The sequence below is a fragment of the Talaromyces amestolkiae genome (assembly GCF_001896365.1).
Source record: "Talaromyces amestolkiae strain CIB chromosome Unknown scaffold10.1, whole genome shotgun sequence".
In the NCBI taxonomy this organism is placed as follows: domain Eukaryota; kingdom Fungi; phylum Ascomycota; class Eurotiomycetes; order Eurotiales; family Trichocomaceae; genus Talaromyces; species Talaromyces amestolkiae.
Window position 1 is genome coordinate 674281 of NW_024468046.1, and position 22194 is coordinate 696474.

General features: G+C 47.9%; 10 protein-coding genes across 10 annotated transcripts; 3 read left to right on the forward strand and 7 right to left on the reverse strand.

Annotated features, from left to right (window-relative positions):
- BHQ10_005713 (uncharacterized protein) lies at positions 1-2960 on the reverse strand (the record flags this gene model as incomplete). Its single annotated transcript, XM_040878219.1, has 5 exons — positions 1-1224; positions 1285-1443; positions 1507-1597; positions 2032-2822; positions 2877-2960. The coding sequence occupies 5 exons, from the start codon at positions 2958-2960 to the stop codon at positions 1-3; spliced, it is 2349 nt and encodes a 782-aa protein (XP_040734217.1).
- A 222-nt stretch (positions 2961-3182) lies between these two features.
- Positions 3183-4499, forward strand: BHQ10_005714 (uncharacterized protein; the record flags this gene model as incomplete). Its single annotated transcript, XM_040878220.1, has 2 exons — positions 3183-3717; positions 3778-4499. 2 exons carry the CDS (start codon positions 3183-3185, stop codon positions 4497-4499), a joined length of 1257 nt encoding a protein of 418 aa, XP_040734218.1.
- A 167-nt stretch (positions 4500-4666) lies between these two features.
- BHQ10_005715 (uncharacterized protein) lies at positions 4667-5248 on the reverse strand (the record flags this gene model as incomplete). The annotated part of the gene is made up of 2 exons (XM_040878221.1): positions 4667-4837; positions 4889-5248. The coding sequence occupies 2 exons, from the start codon at positions 5246-5248 to the stop codon at positions 4667-4669; spliced, it is 531 nt and encodes a 176-aa protein (XP_040734219.1).
- Positions 5249-5858: 610 nt separating this feature from the next.
- On the reverse strand, positions 5859-6640 carry BHQ10_005716 (uncharacterized protein; the record flags this gene model as incomplete). Its single annotated transcript, XM_040878222.1, has 3 exons — positions 5859-5896; positions 5944-6399; positions 6451-6640. 3 exons carry the CDS (start codon positions 6638-6640, stop codon positions 5859-5861), a joined length of 684 nt encoding a protein of 227 aa, XP_040734220.1.
- A 223-nt stretch (positions 6641-6863) lies between these two features.
- Positions 6864-8144, reverse strand: BHQ10_005717 (uncharacterized protein; the record flags this gene model as incomplete). The annotated part of the gene is made up of 9 exons (XM_040878223.1): positions 6864-6947; positions 7002-7028; positions 7094-7228; positions 7303-7394; positions 7460-7670; positions 7744-7777; positions 7825-7896; positions 7956-8043; positions 8120-8144. The coding sequence occupies 9 exons, from the start codon at positions 8142-8144 to the stop codon at positions 6864-6866; spliced, it is 768 nt and encodes a 255-aa protein (XP_040734221.1).
- Positions 8145-8918: 774 nt separating this feature from the next.
- On the reverse strand, positions 8919-9545 carry BHQ10_005718 (uncharacterized protein; the record flags this gene model as incomplete). Its single annotated transcript, XM_040878224.1, has 1 exon — positions 8919-9545. One exon carries the CDS (start codon positions 9543-9545, stop codon positions 8919-8921), a length of 627 nt encoding a protein of 208 aa, XP_040734222.1.
- Positions 9546-10965: 1420 nt separating this feature from the next.
- Positions 10966-16376, forward strand: BHQ10_005719 (uncharacterized protein; the record flags this gene model as incomplete). The annotated part of the gene is made up of 2 exons (XM_040878225.1): positions 10966-12100; positions 12379-16376. The coding sequence occupies 2 exons, from the start codon at positions 10966-10968 to the stop codon at positions 16374-16376; spliced, it is 5133 nt and encodes a 1710-aa protein (XP_040734223.1).
- A 1353-nt stretch (positions 16377-17729) lies between these two features.
- On the forward strand, positions 17730-18856 carry BHQ10_005720 (uncharacterized protein; the record flags this gene model as incomplete). The annotated part of the gene is made up of 2 exons (XM_040878227.1): positions 17730-18135; positions 18189-18856. The coding sequence occupies 2 exons, from the start codon at positions 17730-17732 to the stop codon at positions 18854-18856; spliced, it is 1074 nt and encodes a 357-aa protein (XP_040734224.1).
- Positions 18857-19348: 492 nt separating this feature from the next.
- On the reverse strand, positions 19349-19999 carry BHQ10_005721 (uncharacterized protein; the record flags this gene model as incomplete). The annotated part of the gene is made up of 1 exon (XM_040878228.1): positions 19349-19999. The coding sequence occupies one exon, from the start codon at positions 19997-19999 to the stop codon at positions 19349-19351; it is 651 nt and encodes a 216-aa protein (XP_040734225.1).
- Positions 20000-20863: 864 nt separating this feature from the next.
- Positions 20864-21835, reverse strand: BHQ10_005722 (uncharacterized protein; the record flags this gene model as incomplete). Its single annotated transcript, XM_040878229.1, has 1 exon — positions 20864-21835. One exon carries the CDS (start codon positions 21833-21835, stop codon positions 20864-20866), a length of 972 nt encoding a protein of 323 aa, XP_040734226.1.
- Between the last annotated feature and the right edge of the window lie 359 nt (positions 21836-22194).

Consider the following 22194-nt stretch of genomic DNA (forward strand, 5'->3'; position numbering starts at 1 on the left):
CTACTCCTTATCCTCCTTACCCTCTTCTTCAATCCACCTCAGCCCCTTGTCCGTCTTCTCAGTGCGTCGGCCAAGCACCTCAGACACCTTAGCCTTGACGCCTTCCTTCTGACCCCAATTCTGGACGAATTCCTTCACAGCATCTGCTCCAGTCGTCCTGTTGCTGCGCACAAACGCCTCGATATCTGCTTCTGTGGGCAACGCATACTTGGCATGAGGGTACTGCTTGTAGTCGTTATCGTGGAATGTGCTCAAGGGCTCCCCCTCAATCTTGAAGAAAGCATCCACAGCCTGTGACGTGACGTCCTCTAGACGACTGGGTTGCCATTCGGGGGTTCGTGCAGGTTTGGAGATCAGACGCGCTGAGACTCCCTCGACGAAATCCGGGTGATTCATAAACACACTTGCGATGGCATGTTCGCGCTGGAACGTCTCCTTGATGCTCCAGTTCTTGCCGAGACGGAGTTGACGAAGTGTGACTTTGAGGGACGTTGGTGAGCGGCTGGTGAGTGTCTCGAGCGTCTTTTGTGCCCATTCCTTCTGGTCTTCTTCCTTCTCGAGCGCTTTGACGATTTCTTCGACGGTGTTGTACTTGAAGCATCGGTCAATAGCCTGGCGGAGCTTGTATCGGAGATGAATAGGCTCCTGTTCGATAGATGGCAGACCAGTCGCAAACTCGGCGATGGTCTTGTTGACGAGGTCATTGCGCTCTTGGAGATTGGCATAGTCCTTGAACACCAATTCCGCAAGTCGGTTTGTCAAGTTGCCGAGCACACTCGAGTCGACGTAGTGTGTTGCGATACCAGTGTAAAAGGCCTGCACACCATTGAGACGCTCCGAGGTAAGAGCGAGATAAGTACCGATTTCGCCGTCAAGTCGCGGAAGGAAGAACGAGCCGCCAACGTCGGGGAAGAATCCAATTGTGGTCTCGGGCATAGCGAAGAGGGTACGTTCGGTAGCGATACGGAAGGGGGCGTGAACACTCAATCCCACTCCGCCTCCCATTGTGATACCATCCATAACGGCCACGAAGGGCTTGCTATACGTCGCAATCAAGTGGTCGAGCTGGTATTCTTGAGCAAAGTAATCCTGTGATCGTTTAACGCCTTCAGGGCCTTCCTTGTTGTTTACTGCGAGAGCTGCGACGTCTCCGCCTGCACAGAGAGCTTTCTCGCCTCGCCCTGAGATCATAATTATGTTGGCTAGTTGTGAATTTTCCCATTCCTGTCCCAAATTTGTCTTAGCATTCTGACCACTAACGGAGATGCATATTATGTGTCATACCAGAAGTCGGGGAATAATCTGTTGGCACATCGAGCCATTGAGAGAATTCAATTTCTTGGGTCTGTTGAGTTCGATCAATCGCAATCCATAGGTAGAGTAAAAAAGGACATCGTCAGAGTCGACGGCAGGATTCGACGCAGCACTCGTGCTTTGAGACATCTAGACATTCGATTACAATCAGAAACTTATTCTTACAGCCAGAGAAAATTGCAGACTCAGTACCTTGGATGCGAAAGCTGGGTTGGTCACTTTCGCGCGTAGAGGCATAGCTGAAAAAGTAGACCGCGAGAGCCGGCTCAGCGGTGTTGAGGCTCTGTGGAAGGTAGGTCGTAATAACATCAATGGCAGCGAGGCACGATCTTCGTGCCAGAAAATTGAGGGGAAGGCTGCTGTCGATATGGGATTGAAGCTTATAATGAAGTAATCGTACTGGGGTCAATTCGGTTAAGCAAGCGGTTACTTTTTCATGTTTGCTCGCTTTGCCTCGGAGGGCGGAGCTCGGCCGGTTTGTCAACACCCGACCATGGCAGTCAGTTAAGCAAGGTATCAATGTTAAAAGAATAAACTATATTAAATCGCTATCTACTACTCGACTTTCCTACGTAAAAGAATGTTGGCTTGCCAAAGACAATAGTCTGGTTATTGTATTTGTGCTAGCTAGATTACACAAACGAGAAATACTCCAATCCTTCTGCTTCTACATGCAGACATAATATAATACAATCGCGTATCAATCAAGAAAAATACATTCCTTCAGGGTAGGTAGCCTTGGGCGGTGGCGTAGGTAGGTCTCTGGAGTGATCTCGCAGGATCTTGTCCAAGGCTTTCTTTTCAATGATCATCTTTCCGTTCTTCAAAATATCCTTCACATCCAGGTCCGGCCGATCAAGTATTCTGCTATGCTGGTGGAACTCGGCAATAGCGCTGAAAAGATCCTCATCCATACGATCCTTAACAAAGGTACATCCTCCATGGTGCTTGCCCCAGGGAGTAGCCTCAAAGAATCGTTTCCAGAACCATGGCGAGGAGTTTTCGGGCATGGCGATATTGTCGACAACCAATAGTGATCCACGAGTGTAGCGATAGCTCAGGGCAATCCTCCAAGCCTTGTCGTACATTTTTCTGGGTAAATCGGTCGAGAAGTCTCGCGGATGGGGACCGTGTGCAACACCACCGCCTCGTCGGATAGGAGACTTCTTATCGCCAACTCGCGCATGACCAGTACCCTTTTGGGGAGCAAGTTTTCGTCCACTTCCGTGCACATCGTCACGCCATTTTGTGCTCGCGGTACCCTGGCGAGTCTTGTCACCTTCGTAGACAACAGCGCGGTGGAGGAGATCCCTTCGAAGAGGTACGAGTAAATGATCTGGCGAGTATTCCTCGAAGCGGAGAGGTGTCATTGATGGAAAGGAGTGAATGGTGACGAGGGCAGGAGCAGGAGGTTGCCAGGGCGTTCTGCTGTCGGTTTGAGTTGATGTTTTAGATGATGCTTCTGAGACAGTAGCCATGAGCCGAGTCGATGAGCTTGCGCATCCTTGCTTTATAGTTGTCAGTAACCAATTCGAATCCTCTTATAATGCGAAGAGACCTACTATCACGGTTTGTGGCTGCTGAAGGGCACCATTAACGCTGCGAGTGAGCCACCTCAGCGTGCGCAAAGCTTCGCTGCTGGGCATTTTGACGGTTATCAATTGACTGTGATCAATAAATGAGTCGTCAAAGGTGCCGCCAGTCGATGAGGTTGAACAGCAAAGATTTCGGGAGAGAAGTCGGAACGCGGAGTTGGCGAAAAACGGCGCTAGTACGAAAAAAAATGTCCACCTCGCAAGTCGACTTCCGCCAAAGTCTCAAGCTCCGTAAACAACAGACAACTCCATTACACAACGTATTGAGGCACCATGTCTCATTGCGAGATGGCTTCAAAGCCGCTGCTACGGTATTTGCGCCAATCTTCAAACAGAATCTCGCTTTCCTCGCTGCAGTCGAAACGTTTATTCCAGACGACAGCCGTGTCGCACGATGAAGCCCCCGTCGAGAACCAACCACTACCTTTCCACAAAAACCCCGATCCTGCGTTAGTATCGAGCCCTCGCTTGGAAAGGAAGCTTATGAAGTCCGGTGTATCTCCAATTGGTTCTCGAAGACGTCGTGCTGCCCTTCAAGGATCGGAGAACATCCCCTTCGAACTTCTCCCGTATCAATGTTTCCAGGAAGCACGCAAGGTTCTTCAGTCGGATCGCGAGGATAAATTGAAAGATATTGCCAAAGAACAAGCGCGAATTGATCGATTACGGGCTCTTTCTGATGAGCAAGCCGGAGGTGCAAATGTGAAAAGATCCAAGCTTGGAGCCATGGAGAAACATTTGGAAAACTTGAAGGTCTGGGCCGATATTAACGATCCGGTGGTCAAGAGAAAATTCGAAGATGGACAAGGTAGGACTGCTGTTATTACATTAAGATCTTCTCAAAGAAATGAAGCTAATTTTACGACAGGTGACATGAACCTGCCTGTATACCGACATTTGGCAGACAAAAAGTGGAGGGAATACCGACGCCTAATTATCGTTCAGAGAATCACGCAGATGAATGTCATTCCTGACGTGCTCCCTGCTTGCGACCCGACCATTGATGTCAAGCTGTACTTTGATGGCAAAGCCATCTCTCCCGGATCGTTCGTTGATTCTAGGCTCAGCATGAGCGCGCCCAAGTTAAATGTGCAATCATTCGAGGCAGGCCAAAAGCTCGTTACAATCGCAGTTGTCAATCCCGATATCCCCAATGTCGAAACAAACGGTTTCGATTACCAGTGCCACTATCTCGCCGTCAACGTCCCCATCTCTCCCACAGACACACATGTTGATTTGGCCAATCTGCCAGAAACCGCTGAGACTTTGCTTTCCTGGCTCCCGCCCGCAGCTCAGAAAGGTGCTCCATACCACAGACTATCCTTCTTTGTGATGGAGCAAAAGAACAACCAGCCATTAGACGCCGCTGCCGTCAAGAACGGGCTCGAAAGATTTGACTTCCGTCTCCGAGCTTTACAATCAAAACACCAGTTGAAACCCGTTGGCGCGGCGCTTTTCCGTACACAGTGGGATGAGAATACCGATGCAGTCATGAAGGAATTGGGCATGGATGTTGCAGGTCTCGAATTGCGCAGGAAGAGAGTTGAGCCTCTACCATACAAGAGGAGAAACCCATCATCGTTCCGATAGATGGTGACTGTTTTAACTGATATATTTTCGGGGAGAGGCGCTTTCTTTTCTTTACTTTTAGTTTCAATATGTACTTTAGAAGTGTAAAATTATATATGTACATTCCTCTTCCAACGCCGTCCCAATGCTTGATTTCGTTGTACATTACCGTCTTTCATGACCAGTGCTTATTGTGCTGCTGGCTGTAAGTTATTCTCCACCCATTGCATTTTCGACCACGGCCATACTCTCGCAATGATTTTGCCATTAATCAGCCCCATCGGCACAGGCCCGTAATTTCGTGAATCCCTCGACCAAGGTAAATTATCCCCCGCAACAAAAACATGTCCTTCCGGCACCTTTTCCCGTCAGCCTCAATTCTTCATAGCCAAGTAGCAATAGAGACAAACCTGAATCATCTCATTATTCACGCCGACATCCGTGCTATACACCGGATCCTTACACACAAAATCCCCCGGCATCCCAATCACCCTCTTAGCACCATTAACGCCCAAAAACGACGGATGCGCGAACCGCACCACATCGCCCACTTTTATATTCTTGCCATGATCGTGTCGTCGTGATATCAAGAGCCAGTCGCCGCGGACGCTGAAGGTGGGGATCATAGAGGGACCCTCGCTGCGCTGGATGGTGTAGAAATGTTCGCGGATCAGGATGGCGGCGCAGAAGATGCCTAGACAGTCGACTGTCCAGCCGAGGACGAAGCGCGGGGTGGCTGTGCGGAGAAAGTTGCGGAACGAGGAGCTCATTTTAGCTGATTTGCGGTTGCATTGCAAGATTCATGGGTTGTTTGCTGAGCTGAAGTTTATACTGAGTCTCGCGTCACATGTTGAAAATGAGGTATGAAAAATTAGTCGATGTGATTGGCCAGTAGTAAAACCCAAGTCACGTGCATAATACTTAGCGCACAGGTACTTTGCCGAATATTTTCCACTTCTCAAGTTTCCTCTTCCATTTCACAACATCCAGAATTGAAGACATTGCCAGCCAACTCATGATGCTGAGTGACCTTGGCGATGTCGGTTCTACGATGACCAATATTCACTAACATGAATCAAACGACTTTTTCTCTATTTTTTATTTTCAATAAGCCCGCTTCTAAAATTGCTAGAGCTTGCCGTTTCCGAAATACGTTTCACCAGGACGAGCAAGTGTGGACAGAGAAGCAAGATTACACTTTGTGAATGACTTCGGTTGTTTGTTTTGCCCCGAACGATACTTGACTTTGACATTCATTTAAGTATGAATACTGGAAAGTCGAGGTGTAGTAGATGGGATACATCTATTTAGCAAACAATGCATGATTTTTTCTTGATTCACGAAGCTCATTCTCTCTTCAATTTACCAACTAGATGGCAATCACGATGCAACAGGCTTGCGCATCATAGCATCGGCGTCTGCTGCATGTTAGCCAGATCTTTTACTTCAGGCCGGGACAACTCACCAGGATGTATCTCAGGCTCCTCGATATCCCTCCTCGACTTCGCATTCGCCTCATAATCCGCCCCAAACCTTCCATCCCTATCCGTCAAAAGCCCCTTCTTCCCCTCCGGATGCACCTTCTCCAACATCTCATCATTTCCAAAACTACCCATCAACTGCGGCGTACCCAAGGGAACTGTATCGCCTCTATCTACCTGCCACAAATGATACGCTTTCCCATATAAAGGGATTATGTCCTTCATTTCAGAGTTTTCGGCCTTTTGCCAGACGGATTTTGGGACGCCGTTGGGTGTGGGCATGATTAGCATACCGCTTTTCACTTCGTAGACGTGAGAGTGCCATAGTTCGCGTTCGGGTTGCGGGAGGGTGTTGTAGATTTTCGGGGTGATCATGTATTCGATGCCTATGAGGCGGGCGTTGGGTTCGGGCGAGTCGTAGAGGAGGCATTGTCTGATATCTAATCTTTTCCTTCAGAGCACATCCACTGTTTCCTCTGGGTGTATCATACCTTCAGTGATGTGCGCGCAATAATGATTCGCTTCAACAGCTCTCGTTGGATCAGAGGCATATACGTGGAATGCATTTAGATGAGCGCAGATGCTTTTCACGGGCCGAAAGTCCTGGATTACTCCGGCGGCGGTCTCGAGGACGCGACTTTTGGTGGTGAGGGCGTCACCTGCTGCTCCTTCGTTTGCCATTGTAATGGATGGTCTAATTGCTAATTGCTGATATGTATGAAATTTGTCTTGAGAATATTGATCGTTCTACGAAGATTGTTGACCTGTTATTCATGGATGTTTGTTACTACGCTGACGTCACAGTGATGGTCTCTCATCGCTAGAGGTAAACATCCCTGAAGAAGATCTTGGCGTTTATTCAGCTTCATACAAAAAGACCTTCTATAGACTGTGCCATCGTCAATTACATAGCATTCTTCAACTCTCTCAGAGCAGCCATGACCTCCACAGGGTCTTTCTTTCCTGTCGCTTTGAGAACATCGGGATCCTATACAACCACTTTTAGCATCTTAATGTCTTGATATCGAGGGAATGTACTTACGCTGAGTCTCATAAAGACATTGTGGGCCTATAAGGGAGATTGAATCAGTGTCCATCATCACGGAACCATAAACTTGTAGAGTTCAGACCAACCTTTTCATCCCCAATAGTGAGAATACCCTGTGTCTGTTTATTGCTCTCTGCAAAAGCTTGAAGCTTCTTGATCGCATCGGAGTTTGATATAGTAAGGAGGAAATTCACATTCGACGTGGTGTATTCATGGCCGCTCTAAACCGAAGCATCGTTAGACAGTTTCTCCAAAGATCACTTGGACGCGAAAATCTTAGAAAAAAAAAGCTTACGTAGACCTTGGTGTCATCTGGCAAAGATGCAAGCGTCTCATTGAGAGCCTTGTTCATCTGAGCAGCATCACCTTCGAAGAAACGTCCACATCCTATCCACGTATCAAAACCCATTCAACACCATTGAAACTTGCCATGCATGGATAGAGGGAATTACCTCCAGTAAACAAAGTATCACCAGTAAAAACAGCACGCTGATCCCCATCCTCCAGGAAATAGCATATACTATCCTGCGTATGGCATGGAGTATGGAGAGCTTTCACGTTGATGCGCTCGCCAATCTTCCATGTTTCGCCGTGGGTGGGCGTTTTTGAGACTGATTGGCAGTTTGCGCCGCCGACGACTTGGAGATGAGGGAATTCTTTGAGCTGTTTCAAGTAGAGGTGAAATGTTAACATTCTTTCTTTGGCCTGGCACGGCAAACAAGTGGTTTCGTCTTACAATCCCATCATTGCCACCAGCATGGTCCCAATGGCTATCGATTGTTAGCGTGGCTCATTCAAGCAGAAGATTGGTACTTACTGATGAGTGTTGACAATCGCAGTCACCTTGGCCTTTCCAGCAGCCTCTTCAGACTTCAACACCGGAATCACTCTGTAATCAAACCATGATTAGTAGCTATTTAAACTTCATTGGTGGGGGTGAAAACGCACTCCTCAGGATGTGCCGGATCGATGATAACGGATTGTTTTGTAGGCTCATCAGTGACGAGGTAAGCATAATTATTGCTCTTCCCCGTCCCTACAAAATGTCAGAACTAAGCATTCGATGTATCCGGCAATTATCCGGAACTGATCTTCATCGAAAATTGGCTTACACATAGGAATAGTCTGGATATGCATGTTGCGGATTTGTCTTTGCTGGCTGGACAGTCTCTGGGCAGATGTATGAATAATTGATCGTAGAGAGTTCATGGAGAATTGATACAAACTCGAAACTCGAAACGAAAGTACGAGGTGGAATGGCATTGTTGACGTATCACAGCCAGACGAGGGGAACTTTATGTCAGCTTGATGCCTGAAAATACAGGCACCAACATAGCCCAGCTTTTATATCTCCGAAATACTTCACACCACTGATTTCAAATGCGAAAGAGGAAGAATTTCTAATATTATCTAAATATCGATCAGTCTAGATCCTCGAATAACACAGTCGCCTTCGCCCAAATGGTCCCTTGATCATAAGATTCCCCGTCATCATCTCCATAAGCCATGACCAGCGGAAACAACTATGAGCAAATGCTCTCTGTTATCAACCTGCAAAGGATTCGATTTTAGGAACTGTCGACATTGATTTCCCGCAAAACCCGACATTTAGCAGGTGCATGTACCTCACTCTTCCTTCTCGTAGTTGAGGGAGATCTAGATGGCTATTCGAATATAATTTGCCGCGGAGAAGGTTTCACCATAGTGAAGCAGATGTCAATGCAGTTGATTGAAGGTGTTTTCTTTACGCCAGTTTCATGATTTCAGATTACATGGCCACCGATAGAGTATCAAGCATAGAGAGATCTTTACATGAACAATGTACACCTCCACATACCTAACGTTATGTTATAATCATAGCCCAGATCTATAGCTAGCAGGTAAAAGACAAACTTGGTCTAATATTGATTTCTAAAACCCATCATACACACTCAACGACCGCCTCACCTCCTCAAACCCCGGCATAACAGGTTTCGGATTACACAGTTTTGTAAACGTCGACGCAATTTCAGCCACGGTATCGCCCGCCAAACACAAGTCAGAATGATGGGTAGCCAGAATCTTCAGGCCAGCTTGTATATGCATTTGCGCTTCTATCGATCGATGCTGAAGCTCATCGCATACAGCGAGTAGAACGCAAGCAATCAGTGTAATCGTAATCGACGGCTGAGATGCTTGGCTGAGGAGTTGTAGTGCTCTTCCGTGATGGAGCAGGAAGGAGACGTTTTTCTTCTCATGATTATATCCTGGACTCAACTCGGCGATTGTCGACGTCGATGCAGAAGTCGATGAAGAAGGAGACGGCGACATTGAGACAACAAGGGAAGAAGGGCCTCTCAAACTCGAAGCAGCTATCATCAAATGCTTGATACTCTCATCAGCAGCACTGGCCTGCAGCACAATCTCATTCCAGAACCCCGCCGTGCCATAATCCGAGAGTAAGGGGGTATACAAATCGACGAAGAGGTGATATGACATTCTCGACCGCGCTCCACATGCAGCGCGGCCTGAGGCAGAGATGCAGTTATTGTTTGGCATTATGGTGATGCCGATAGACATGTATGGTTTTGATAGCTGTTGTTGCTGGCGCTGTCGATAGCCATCGCAGCGACGGCCGGTTGAAGTGCAGCGCTTGCAGGCTGGGTGAGCCTCGTCACATTTCACGCGACGGATTCTACGATGATTAGGCTATTGTTTCATGCAGATTGGCGTCTTGTAAGAATCGATACATACCGACAAGTGATACAGCCATTGTTACTCCGTCTATGTACTGGACGCTTCTTTTCCGGTGCCGGTGGCGCCATTATAGGCATAGTCTGAACGAATTGATTGTCGGAAGGAGTGTTATGCAATAAAAATACTAGGCGAAACGATGTAACTACCTTATGAACTATTTGGCAGAGAGGAAAACGTGACAAGATTACTTTATCGCTATCCCGAATGTGGTGAGTATAGTAATATATCCGCACATCAATTCTTATTGGATATTGAGCTTCCCTTGATATAAGATATTGCTAAGAAACCCCCTTATTTAAACACAGTCCCCCATCTGTGGCTCAGCCACCCACCCCCGCTTTTCCGAGATGCATTTGAGTCTCCTTTCAATTGGTTAGAATGCATTTCCGAAGAAACATGTGTTTTTACGATGGCAAGAACTACCCCATGTCTCGACTAGTCACCTGAGCCTATGTGATAGAGACATCCGAACCTGTGTCTCTTTGAATGAAGCTCTCCCGCTGCCAGGACTCTGATCCTTTAGCCCGCCACTAAGAGGGCCAATCGACTTATGCATGTACTGTAACTGCATGCAGATGGTCAAGGTCGTTATGCATGTCCAAGCATAGGTTGATGCCCGAGGTACGGGCACCTTGATCACTTTAGGGAATTGTCATACAGACCATTTCCCGAGGGATTTCACCGGACTACTTCCAATTTTATCAGCGAGTAAGTCGCTTTTGTATTACCAATTGATCCCTAATGTACTCGCTGGTGTCTTCCACGGCCCGCTTTCAATGAACGTGGATAATCCACGGGAGCCTCTAACAGAAGTTCCAAGAGCAGTCGTACTGGATGGGAGAAAGTTTTGCTGAAAACCCATGCCAAAATGGTTCGCATTCTTGAGCTATAAGCGTACGACGAGAATAAAATAGAAGGCGCATGACGTGTCAAAACTGGCTGGCTGAAAGACCATGCAGTTTCGTTAGGACTCCGGGATCGTAAGGATGGATTCGACTCCCTGGGTATGTCTAAAAGGTGTGGTTGTATCGGATTCGTAATGCATATCGGACAACCTTGAGGCATTAAGTAGACAATCCCTCTAGTTATAAACAGAGGAGAATCGACCAGGACTAGAAAGTTCAAATAAGATCCCTCGCTATATCTTTCTGTGGATTTCAGCTCAAAGGTATCTACGGCTTCTTCATTATATCTATTCTCTGCAAAGTCTCTAGTTACCACGATGGATAGCACTCATTCTGATCTCTCCGACCCTCAATACCAATGCGACTTCGTCGTCTCTACCACCCAAGCCAGCATCAACGCTGATCTGTGGGATTTTCTAGGCGAAGACACCCAGGAACCCCAGTATCTATGCTTCCTGGTGTCAGACACCTCCGACGATCCTAGCGTGGAGATTACCTTGGAGGACTTGGTGAAGCAAACAGGCGTCAATCCCTTTGACATTCCCGAGGATACTCCCTACAAAAACAACAAAGATATCCAGAAGCTCACCAATGCAGGATTTGTCGTGGGTATTCGCATGCAGGTGGGAGTACCGCCGGGCTTCATGCCAAGGGACCTGTCTCCTGTGGTTAGTTTCAACAAAGGTATAGATAAAGTTGCTTTCAACCTCTACTGTTCAGATATCACGGTCATTCAAAATTCGCCACCGTCTGGCTTCCATGGCGAAGGTCATTGGAATGTTTACCACCAGCCTGAAGGCGACGATGCCTCTTCAAAGCCCTGGTTTGTCCAAACCTCAGTGGACCTGAAGATCGGGGACCTAGACACGGAGCTGAACAACTCTCCCTATCTTAACAGCCACCCAGACATCAAGAAACAATTAAAGGATTCCCTGGACAACATATCTAGTAGCGCTTTGAGTCTTCAACAACTTTTCTTTGACCTCGATAGTGCCATTCTGGAGTCCGACACCAGCTTCCAGGGCATCCCTCCAGGCTCCAGTGCCGAGTTTGTTTTACCAAAAGCCTTTATTAAACTCCACAGCAAGAATGCCAAAGAACAAGGCCTGCCGTTGATCTCGGTCTCCGCCATCCCGCAGGACCCAGATCCTTCCGCGCTGGCAATGACAGCTTTTGAGCGAATCGTGAGCCCGCTGAAAGACTCCAATGGGGACCCAGTAGAGAACCCTACGCCGAAGCAACAATCGGCAACAACATTAGATTATGTTTGTGTGATTCATGGTCAGAATGTGCCATCAATTTCAAAATTTGGGTGGAACTGGGTGCAGCCTGATGATGTTATCAACAAGAGTGGAGTTGTTTCCATCAACCGGAATGTCCTGGTGGACTTTATGCGAGAAAATATCCTGAGCCAAGTGAAGCCGTTCTGCTATTCTGTCACCTGGTCAAATGGTTCGTTGACTTTACCCCCGGCGGAACCCCGCATGATGAGACTGAATATCTTAATTGTGATCATGTACTCAGCCTGGAATGGAACAACAGCAATGAAGGTCAATTTATTTCGGGTGGGATTCTCTATGGCGTGGCAAAAGTTAGGTCGTCCTACAGCTGCGATATATATTTTGCCACTGGCTCAAATCGGGAAGTTGAAATTCACCAGGAACTACGGGCCCTCCTTAAGGCAGCGTCGAACTATGACGAACTTGATAATGATAATGACCAGAACGTAGTAGAAGCTACACCGGTTTACTGGGTTCTTGAAGATACATACCAACTTTCAATCGACCAGAATGGGGCCTTAGTGTTCTTACATACCGGTCACGACCTCGAGGACGCCTCTAAGTATGACGACCCTCTCCATAAAAACCCCGACAATGTAGACAAGATGGTTGCCGACTTGATGGAGCTAGCAAAAACAAAGGTCAAAGCTGAGCTCACTGGTCAACTTGATGAGATGAATCTTGATGTCCTGAGGCAATTCGTCTTCCCCGGTGCCAAGGTGTTCACGTACAGCAACCCGTTTTTTTCTACAGGTCGGGACCTTGTCTGTGATATCTCCTATGTTGATCCCATTGGAACCGAGTCAACTCAGCAAACCCTACACCAGGAAATAGTGGAGCCGCCCTCCGTTGCAAATGCACCTTCTGCCCAGCAGAAACAGAATGCGTCCGGAGGTAGGTTGACTGCCTCCACCGAGCTGATGCAGAACTATATCCACGGTGAGATTGTTTCTTCAACGGGCAATTTTGAAGCCCTCCAGAGCAGCGACGGTCACGCCCTCCTGTTTTCGATCGACTCGGCGGGGGKTTTCCATGTATTTGAAGAGCAGAGCGGGTCATCACACACAGGATGGCAGGTGCACGATCTCTCAACTGCCGTCATTAAAGCCCAGTTTCCTGGGCGCTCTGACGCCGTAGTGCGCACATTTGGTGTAGGCCAAAGTGCCAAAAACGGAAAGATAGGGCTGCTAATTGCTGTCACCGTGGATAGTAACGATCACCTGTTCATCTCCCTCGATAACTCTAATGATGACACGTCATGGTTTCGAAATCCCAACTGGACTCCAGTCCCTTTTGATGCTATCGATGAAGCGCCTCAGAATATTGTTGTTGCTGGTGTTCTCTTTGCCGAGATGCTGTATCATAGGCAGTACATTGTTGTTGACATTCAACGATCTTTCGGAGGCGGTGTTTCACATGTATCCCGCTACCATATCGATCCTACTAAAGAGGACGGGACGTACTGGGTCAAGCACGAGGTCAGCGTCGACATCGAATCTGCTAATTACCATAGTTGCGTGGGGCAGGTGAAAAGTGGGAAAGTTGATGGAATTTACACCGCGGGCTCTACAGGGGGCCACGGTCAGCTTGTATTTGAATTCATTGTTAATTGGGGCGATCCCAAGGCAAAACCACTCGTACGACGACTGCACCTACCGGGCAATGCAGTTCCCTCAGCCATCGCCACATCTCGCAATACTGACTTAACAACCGATCTTTTCGCCGTCAGTGGCTCCTCATTATACCTGTTCCCTGCCGATAAGCAAAGGGGGGATAAGGATGAGCCAATACTGATAGCCACCAATGACCTCTTTTCTACGACTGACACTTTGCACGCCATGACCCACGGGGGAGTGACAACTATATGGGGAAGGAATTCGAAGTATCAAGTTTACTACCTAGCAGCCCCAGCAGCCAAGGTAGGTCAGACAGAAGCTTGGTCCGTTGCCGTGCCAATTCTCTCGGGCATCGAACGTATTTCGCCCTACCTAAACCGCACGGATGGCGGAAATACCATCTTTGCGTCCGGCAATGGGAGGCTCCAAAAGTTAATTCAAAATTCCAATGACGCTGGAAGAATATGGCGTGCTCAAGAAATCATTCTATCTACACCACCTGAGCAGCCAGCCCGCAATTTCATGTCATACACAACATCCATCCACGTTACCCAGAGCGATACAGATTCACCAACACCAAATGCTGTAGTCAATCTTTCCGCCAACAGCCGTACACCGGTGCACATCAATGGGTTATACTATGTCCTATCCACCACCCCTATCCAAGTATCTGCCGATGCTGTGGGCTCACTCACAGTAGTCGAGGCGGCTGAAGGAATCAACGGGACTGTATTGACTATATCCCTTGACGATGAGAATACAGTCACCATCGACCCTATGGATAAGAGATTGGCTAAAATCACCGCACTTAACTCCTCTGACAAGGTGCGTGCCGCCCAAGTGACCAGGCCGACCGTCCCTGGCGGCATCGTTGGTTCACCACAATACACGCCTCTAGTGGCCGCATCAACGAGCGATGACGATGTGACTGGTATTGCAACGAGCCTAGATCTGATGAAGACGACCTATGAGAAGGTCAAGGACCCGCAGATATCGTCAGCTGTTCAAGTTTTCGCACGTCTTAATCATGGAATCATCCCATCATCTCTGTTTCGATCTGGGAAGATCCCAGTTTCTAAACTCGGGTTGTTTGATTGGATAGCCGCGGCGGCAGGTGATCTGTTCCAAACGCTGAAGGCTGTCGCCAATGATGCCATAAACACCGTAAAGCATGTGGCCGAAATAGTTTATGACGATGTAACCAAGAGCTTGCACTTCCTGGCAACAATTGGCGGGCAAGTCTTCCGCGCGGTGCTGGACACAGTCGATGCTGTCGTTGGCGCGGTGGAGTGGGTGTTCGACAAAATAAAAACTGGAATTGAGGATATCATCCATTTTGTCGAATTCCTATTCGAATGGGACGACATTCGGCGGACAAAGGACGTGATGCACAACGTCGCCAAGCTGTGGCTGCAGGATCAGGTAGACAATATCCCTCGAGCACAGCAGGCCATCGACGGAGTGATTACGGATGCTGAGAAAAAGGTCAACACGTGGGCTGGTATCACTGACTGGTCTCCGGCCCTAGGGGATGTGGCATCCAAGCCTGCCTTATCAAGTGGCTCTGATCCAGCCAAGAATCAGACATCCGGTTCTAAGTTTCTGGCTGATAAGTATAGAGACCATGCTTCTCAAGTGCAGATCACCGGGGACTCCCCGTCAGGAAATGCAGTTGGGGATCTCCTGAATGACTTGATAACAGCGATCTCCCAGGAAGAGACTTTACTAGGGGCAGTCCTGACTCAGCTGCAAAATCTAGCCAATGAGTTTTCATCACTAAGTGTTGAAAACGTTTTGAAGAAGTTGGCAGCTATCATTGTCGATGGAGTTCTATCTGGCATACAAGTGGTGGTAGATGTTCTACTCAAGATACTGTCCGAGCTAGCTCAGACCGCTTTGAACGTCCTGGACACAAAGATTCATATACCTGTCATTTCTGACATTCTCAACAAAATTGGTGTGCCAGACTTGTCTTTTATGGACCTGTTCTCCTGGATTGGTGCTGTTGCCATTACCCTTGTGTATAAAGTTATCGAAAACCACGCACCGTTCCCAGGCAACGACGATTCTGTAAAAGCCATCATCTCTGCAAGGAGCTGGGACGAGCTGGCAGGATTATTCGGACAGCAAGGAACGTCAGCATTGTTTTCATCTTCTCCTCATGCTGCCTCCGCTTCTGCCAAGGTGCCAGAGCTCATTTCCATGTCGCAATCCGTAAAGAAGGCTGTCTTCGAGAGCTGTACCTTGTTTGCTGGTATTCTTCTTATACTGGGTAATAACGTGATTGCCATAGAAGCAGAGGACCAATCTGGCAGCAAAATAATTAGCATTCCAGCGGGGGTTATTGGATTTCTATGCGCTGCAATCGGCGGCGCCGGCAGCTTCCTTGTTCCCTTAGATCCCGTTGACAATGCGATATTTAAGAAGCTTTCGCAGATCACCACAGCAGCTGTCATTGGCTTGAAGTTGGTGTTCTCCGGAATAGGTCAGTTTGCATTCAAAAAGATGAAGATTGGTAGCATGGTCTTTGAAGAATCCCGTGGCATTGGCGCAATGCTCAATTGTGTTTTAGTCATCCACGGCACAGTGGTGACCTTGTGGCACATCTACGAGTTTACAGAAAAGCCTGCGGGCAATACACGCTCGGCAGCCATCCTGGGTGAAGTAGCTAATTTATCCTCATACGTGTCGCGTCTGGCTTATGGGCTTGCTGTCAATGATGAGGAGCAGGATAGTCGTCTCATTGCTATCCTTACAATGGGTCTGGCCAATTATGCGGCAGGGGGTTTGCAAATAGCCCAGGCAGAAGTTGGTAAAGCGGCCTTGTCTTGAGGGTTCTTTCATATTGGAGGAACCCAATACATAACCACTTCTTCCATCCTTTCCTACGCGAGTATGCCTTTCCAAGGTCAAATAAAGATATCAATGAATTCCCTGAAATACATAATACCTATACCATATTTTGCTGTGCATCGCTGACCAGGTCTTCAAGGGAAATATTGCACAATTAGACACATGGTGGGCATGTCTTAGGGATACTGTAGCAACTTACCAATAGCGTGCATAACCGTGCCACCACCGTAACGAAACCGATGGGTAAAACAGATTCCACGCAAAGCTGGCGATCTCAACAAAAGTGTTGACCTGTTTTGAGAGTGTGACCTTGGTGATCGGTAGTTTGTGGTCCACTGGAATTGGCTTGTACGCGGCAGAATATGTAGTAGTGTCCCACCTCCGGTCTGAAGGTAAGCAGCATCTGCTGCCGCTCACCCTCGAGAAACAGTCGACGAATCTCGTTCATGGATCTGAGACTGGAGCTCGGAACGCTTCGTCCTGCAAGAGCATGCCTAGGAGGAACGAGTGCGGACTGAGCATTGAGGAAGGATCGTAAAAGTTCTCGGGAATCAAGGATGTTTCCCTATAGCAAGATTAGCAGTTGATCAATACCAACTCAGCAACGCATAAAGAAGTGCCATACGCCTGCGTGMCCCCCATGTACTTCTTGGCAAGCCTGTACTTGCTCTCAAACAAGATGCGCGGCGGTCCGCCACAAGGAACCCGCTGGAGAAAGCTTTGTAGATGTTTATATTGAAGGTTTTGCCTTGCATCAATCCGTTGACTGCGCAGCGCATATATCCACTCACCTGCTCTCATTCAACATCAAGCTTCCCTCGATATAAGATACTATTAAGAAACCCCCTTACTAAACTAGCGCGGAGAGATTTAAGCTATGTCATATACGGAACAGCCTATGCCAGATATTTCCTCTTTTCTAGTTAGACACACATTACAATACATTACACGTTCCCACTCGATTTCTCAAAAAGTGAGGTCAACCAAATGGGAGAGGTTCATCGGGTTTAACGGCGTTTGCAACCAAATCGGCGTCTCTGATTGGCACGCTCGCTAACTATGGACGCTAGTCTTGCTAGTGCTCTTATACTTGGATAGACATCCAATCATGTCGCCGCTTTTGTATAGAGATCTGTATATGGGTTCGAAAGACTTCATGTCATTAGAAATCAATCATCATGATCTTGAGGACATTGGGACATTGCAGCACTGATATATGGCTATAAATACAGGCCAAAAATCCCTCGATTCTCATGCAATATCATTGTCACAGACACAGCATCAATAACACCACATTCTAATTAATCATTTCTCTAGAATCTCAGACAAAAAATGGCATCCATGGTCCTCCCAACCTCCCTCCAAAAGAGCCTCGACGAAACCAAAGTTGACTACGTCAACCTCGGCTCTTCAGGACTCCAAATATCCGTCCCCATCCTCGGGGCAATGTCCTTTGGCTCCAAACAATGGAGTCCCTGGCTCCTCGAAGAGGAGGAAGCCATTAAGGTTCTCGCTGCTGCCTATGAGCGCGGAATCAACACCTGGGACACGGCGAATATGTATGGCAATGGCCAATCGGAAGAGATCCTTGGAAAGGCCATCAAAGCCCTGAAGATTCCGAGGCAAAAGGTTGTGATTATGACTAAATGTGCTATCTATGTTGGCGAAGATTTGACGGTTGTCGGGCCGGCGCATGGACAGTTCATGAAGAAGAGTAAGCAGTATGTTAATCAGGGAGGTAAGTCATCCAATTGATTCCTTGCAGCTGGTTCAGGATTAAGACTTGTATAGGCCTCTCGCGCGCATCAATCTTTAATCAAGTTGAAGCCTCGCTCGCTCGCTTGGACACTGATTACATCGACGTCCTTCAAATCCATCGCTATGATCCCTCCACACCCCCCGAGGAGACCATGAAAGCTCTTCACGATCTCGTTCAAGCAGGGAAAGTTCGCTATCTCGGCGCAAGTTCCATGTGGGCCTACCAGTTCGCAAACTTGCAGCACATAGCCGAGAAAAATGGCTGGACAAAGTTCATCTCAATGCAGAACTACTACAATCTCTGCTACCGTGAGGAAGAGCGTGAGATGACTCGGTTCTGTAAGGAGACGGGTGTCGGTATCATCCCCTGGTCACCGTTGTTTGGTGGCGTTTTGGCTCGACCTGTGGGTGTGAAGGAATCGATTCGATCCCAAACGCCGTCACCAATGGGTTCTGCGTTCACAGAGGCAGATGAGGAGGTTGTCAAGCGAGTGGAGCAGTTGGCAAAAGAGAAAGGTTGGAAGATGGTTCATGTAGCGTTGGTCTGGTTGAGAAGCAAAGGTGCTGTGCCGGTTGTTGGCGCTACTTCTGTTGAGAAGTTGGAAGATGCTGCTAATATTCGAGGGAAGTCGTTGACGGAGAAGGAGATTGAGTTTTTGGAGGAGCCATATGTTCCCAAGCGTATTGCTGGACATTTTTGATATTGTATCATGTTGTCTAGCTTTTGACTCAGTACGACCATCCAGAGGCTTGAAGATGGCCTGATGCAGGCTCAGTGTCGTCAATAGAAACCACAGATTGTGTAGATAGTGAATCGAAGATATGAGATGTTCCAGACTCTTGCTCAATAATCTTTGCAAGCATATCAGTCCAATTGTTGGGCCATTCATCGCATACGAACCGTAGATAAGCTGTCGAGCATAGGTATTGTATATGTTGTTTCCAGGTTTCCGAGGTGAGTATATGGTCCAGCCATATATATACACCTTCGAGGTGAACATTCTCCGTTGTCGCAGGCGTGTTTGGTTTGTTCGACAAGTCTTTGGCCAATTCTTCGGTGAGAATAGTCAGAAATATTTTGACAGAGTCTGCGATTGACTGCAGAACATAGTCCCATATTGAGAGTACAGTTTCCATTGAGCTTGCGATTCTGTTTCTGTCAGTCTGTGTCTGGTAATCTTGCATCGGAATACTCACTGCCTGCTTTCAGGTACAAGGAATCCATCCTCAACCAAAACCCTACATATAACCTTCGCTCCCTCGGCATCGCCCTTGCAAATCGAAACCAACGACTGCGAGACGGACGTAGCCAAAGACTTGACCCTTTTCCTTGAGTTGTCCGACTGTACCTGTTGCGAAAACTGCAGCAGTAACGATTTGACCCTCGCCCTCAACCCATCATCTTCTGCCGCTGAAACAGACACACCCTGATCAATCCTCGCCCAGTAGTAATCCCACAACCACTCCAAAGCGCGATTCGTATAATTCCTCAACAAGACCAACGATGGCAACTCTCGATGCGCCGCTTCGTGTCTCAACTCCACAAACGAGAGCGGCAACCCAATCATCGCGGCACGGTTGAACATCGTGCCTCCGCCGCCACCACTGCCCAACTTCGTGTCTACTAGGCCAGTGACAAACCGCGAAAAGGCGGCGGCATAGGTAGCTCTGATTGAGAAGACGGAGTTGTAGGTTGAGTTATCATGCAGGATAGCATCTGTCAGTAGAGCTGTGGCTTCGACAGCGTGCGGGAGATGGCCGCGGAGTTTCCATGCTTCGACCTGATGATTATCAGTCTTGTCTCGACAGCTGAGGAAGGGGGGAGCATACAATTCGACATGCATCTGGTCGCTGATCAGTCAACGACGTCGGGTTAAGAGATGACGAGGGATAGAATTTAGATCGCACATCCAGCAACTCTGATTCATCCCTCCAGGGGGTGACTATGATCTTCGGCATTTTATTCTATTGTTGACGACTCAATATTTATATCTCAGAACGCTCTCTCCAATCAAAAAATCCTCTGCTCGGCAAGCAGGAAAATCATTCCTCCGAGCACATAGAGCTACGTTGCCATAATTTCCAGGCAGAAAGTAGACCCAAAAGTCTAGAACGCAATAGACCCACTTGTGTACCAAAAGAGGAAAGACTAGAAAAGCTTTGACCTCGACCTCGAAATTGCGACCAATCATACTCATTCTTGGCGGATGCTGCAATTTTTCTAGAAGCTTGGCAGTTGAAGAAGAATCCATCGTATCTCAGGACTTAGAAAAGGCAATCTACTATGTAAGTAGTAAGTAAGAGGGGGTCTAAGCCTTGGGGAAGTGAGGTGGCTCGTGGCGTGTCCACTTTGTATGACCGATAGACCACTTTGAAAGAGAGAGAGCATGTGGTGGATACAAATGCTCGGCTTACATGCTCGGCATTACTTGCCGTTTGCTGATGTAAAAAGCACGTAACCAACGTTACTTGAATTTACATAGTAAGCTCATGTTATTACTCCAAGGACAGAATATGAAACCACAATATTGCTCTATTAAGTATGTAGGTAAAAACAAATAATCTAGACAGGGGTATCAAATTCCGTCCATCCGTCATGGTACGGGAATACATGCTCAAACTCCATGCTATGCTCATTATCCATATCGTGACAGTCATGTGAAAGAAAGGGGAAAGAAAAAAAAAGAAAGAGAGAGAGAGAGAGAGAACTAGTCATCATTCTCGGCATCTCCATCCTCGTCATCGTCCTCGGCAGGAGTAAAAGTCTCTTCCAATTTGAGACCCTTGCCGGTAGAATGGCAGGTATTATCACCACCACTCAACAGCGAAAATGAGAGCGATGAGGGCTCGTCGTAAAGACCAACAGCAACTAAATCGTCGCCACCATCTTCAAGATTGTCTTGCGTGGTGGAGATCAAAGCTGGTGGTTGCTGCTGATGGTTGTAGACCATGTCTGGTGTAGGTGGCGCGGTGAAGTCATCAGCTGAAGCGACGCTCTCATGGCCGTAGTCCAACATTGCAGGGTCTGTCGAAGAGACGAATCCACTACTGTGTTGCATCCATGGATACGTGGAAACGGGCGTGCCTTCCATACTGTATGTTGACCATTCCGATGGCTCGGAATACAACATATCTGATGGCTCGACGGGGGTGTATACCTGTGGTTCAGGAGGGCAAAAGTTGTAGAATTCGTCGTGAGTAGTGGCAAAGTAGTCATTGGTGGAGAGTAGGTCGCCGCTCATGGGGCATGTGATGGGCGTTGAGAGACCGTACATGGAGGTCATCCCCGACTGCTGCTGGGCGGCTATGGCGGGGRCAGAGACATCACCACGCAGCCATGAAGGGTGGCAATTAGGTACGTAGTATGGTTGCTGTTGCTGTTTCATAGACGGATGCCAGCTGGTAGGCCTTGAAGGTCGTTGCTGGGTGGTAGTGTTGGTGTTTTTATTCAAGTGGAAGAGGTTGCGGACAGGAAGGACCTGAGTAAAGCCGTTGTTGTTGTATGTGGTCATCGTGCGCCGTCTTGTCTGTGAGTGTGGACTGTTGCCAGCGCTGCTGGGCTTGGAAACTCTCGACAGGTTCTTGCGGTAGTTTCTAAAGGTGGCATCGTTCGCGAGAGAGTGCAGTTGCATACTCCAGTCGAGGGGAAGGTGGTACGGCTGTTGCCCGTAGTCACCCATTGTGTTGGTTGAGAATAGCTTAATGGTTGTTGTTTGTTATCGTAGCAAGAGATGGATGATAGATATGAGGACTCCAAGGGAGGGAGAAATTATTATACTATGTATGGCAAGGCTAGCCACAAAGGAGGCCAGGGCGTTCCTGACTCCCTTATGTCAAGTGGGATGGGATAGGATAAAATTGGCTCGGCCGTGGCCAGTAGTGATAATGGATGACGAGCGGGTTTCATGGTGGGCTGGACTGGGCGGCTTGTGAAGGGATCAAAATGATGGTACGTATTGATTAATATCGGGGAGTGGAAATTTTGGTTTGTTTGAGGTAGGATGGATGAGTGGGTTGGAGTATGGAGTATGGGATGGGG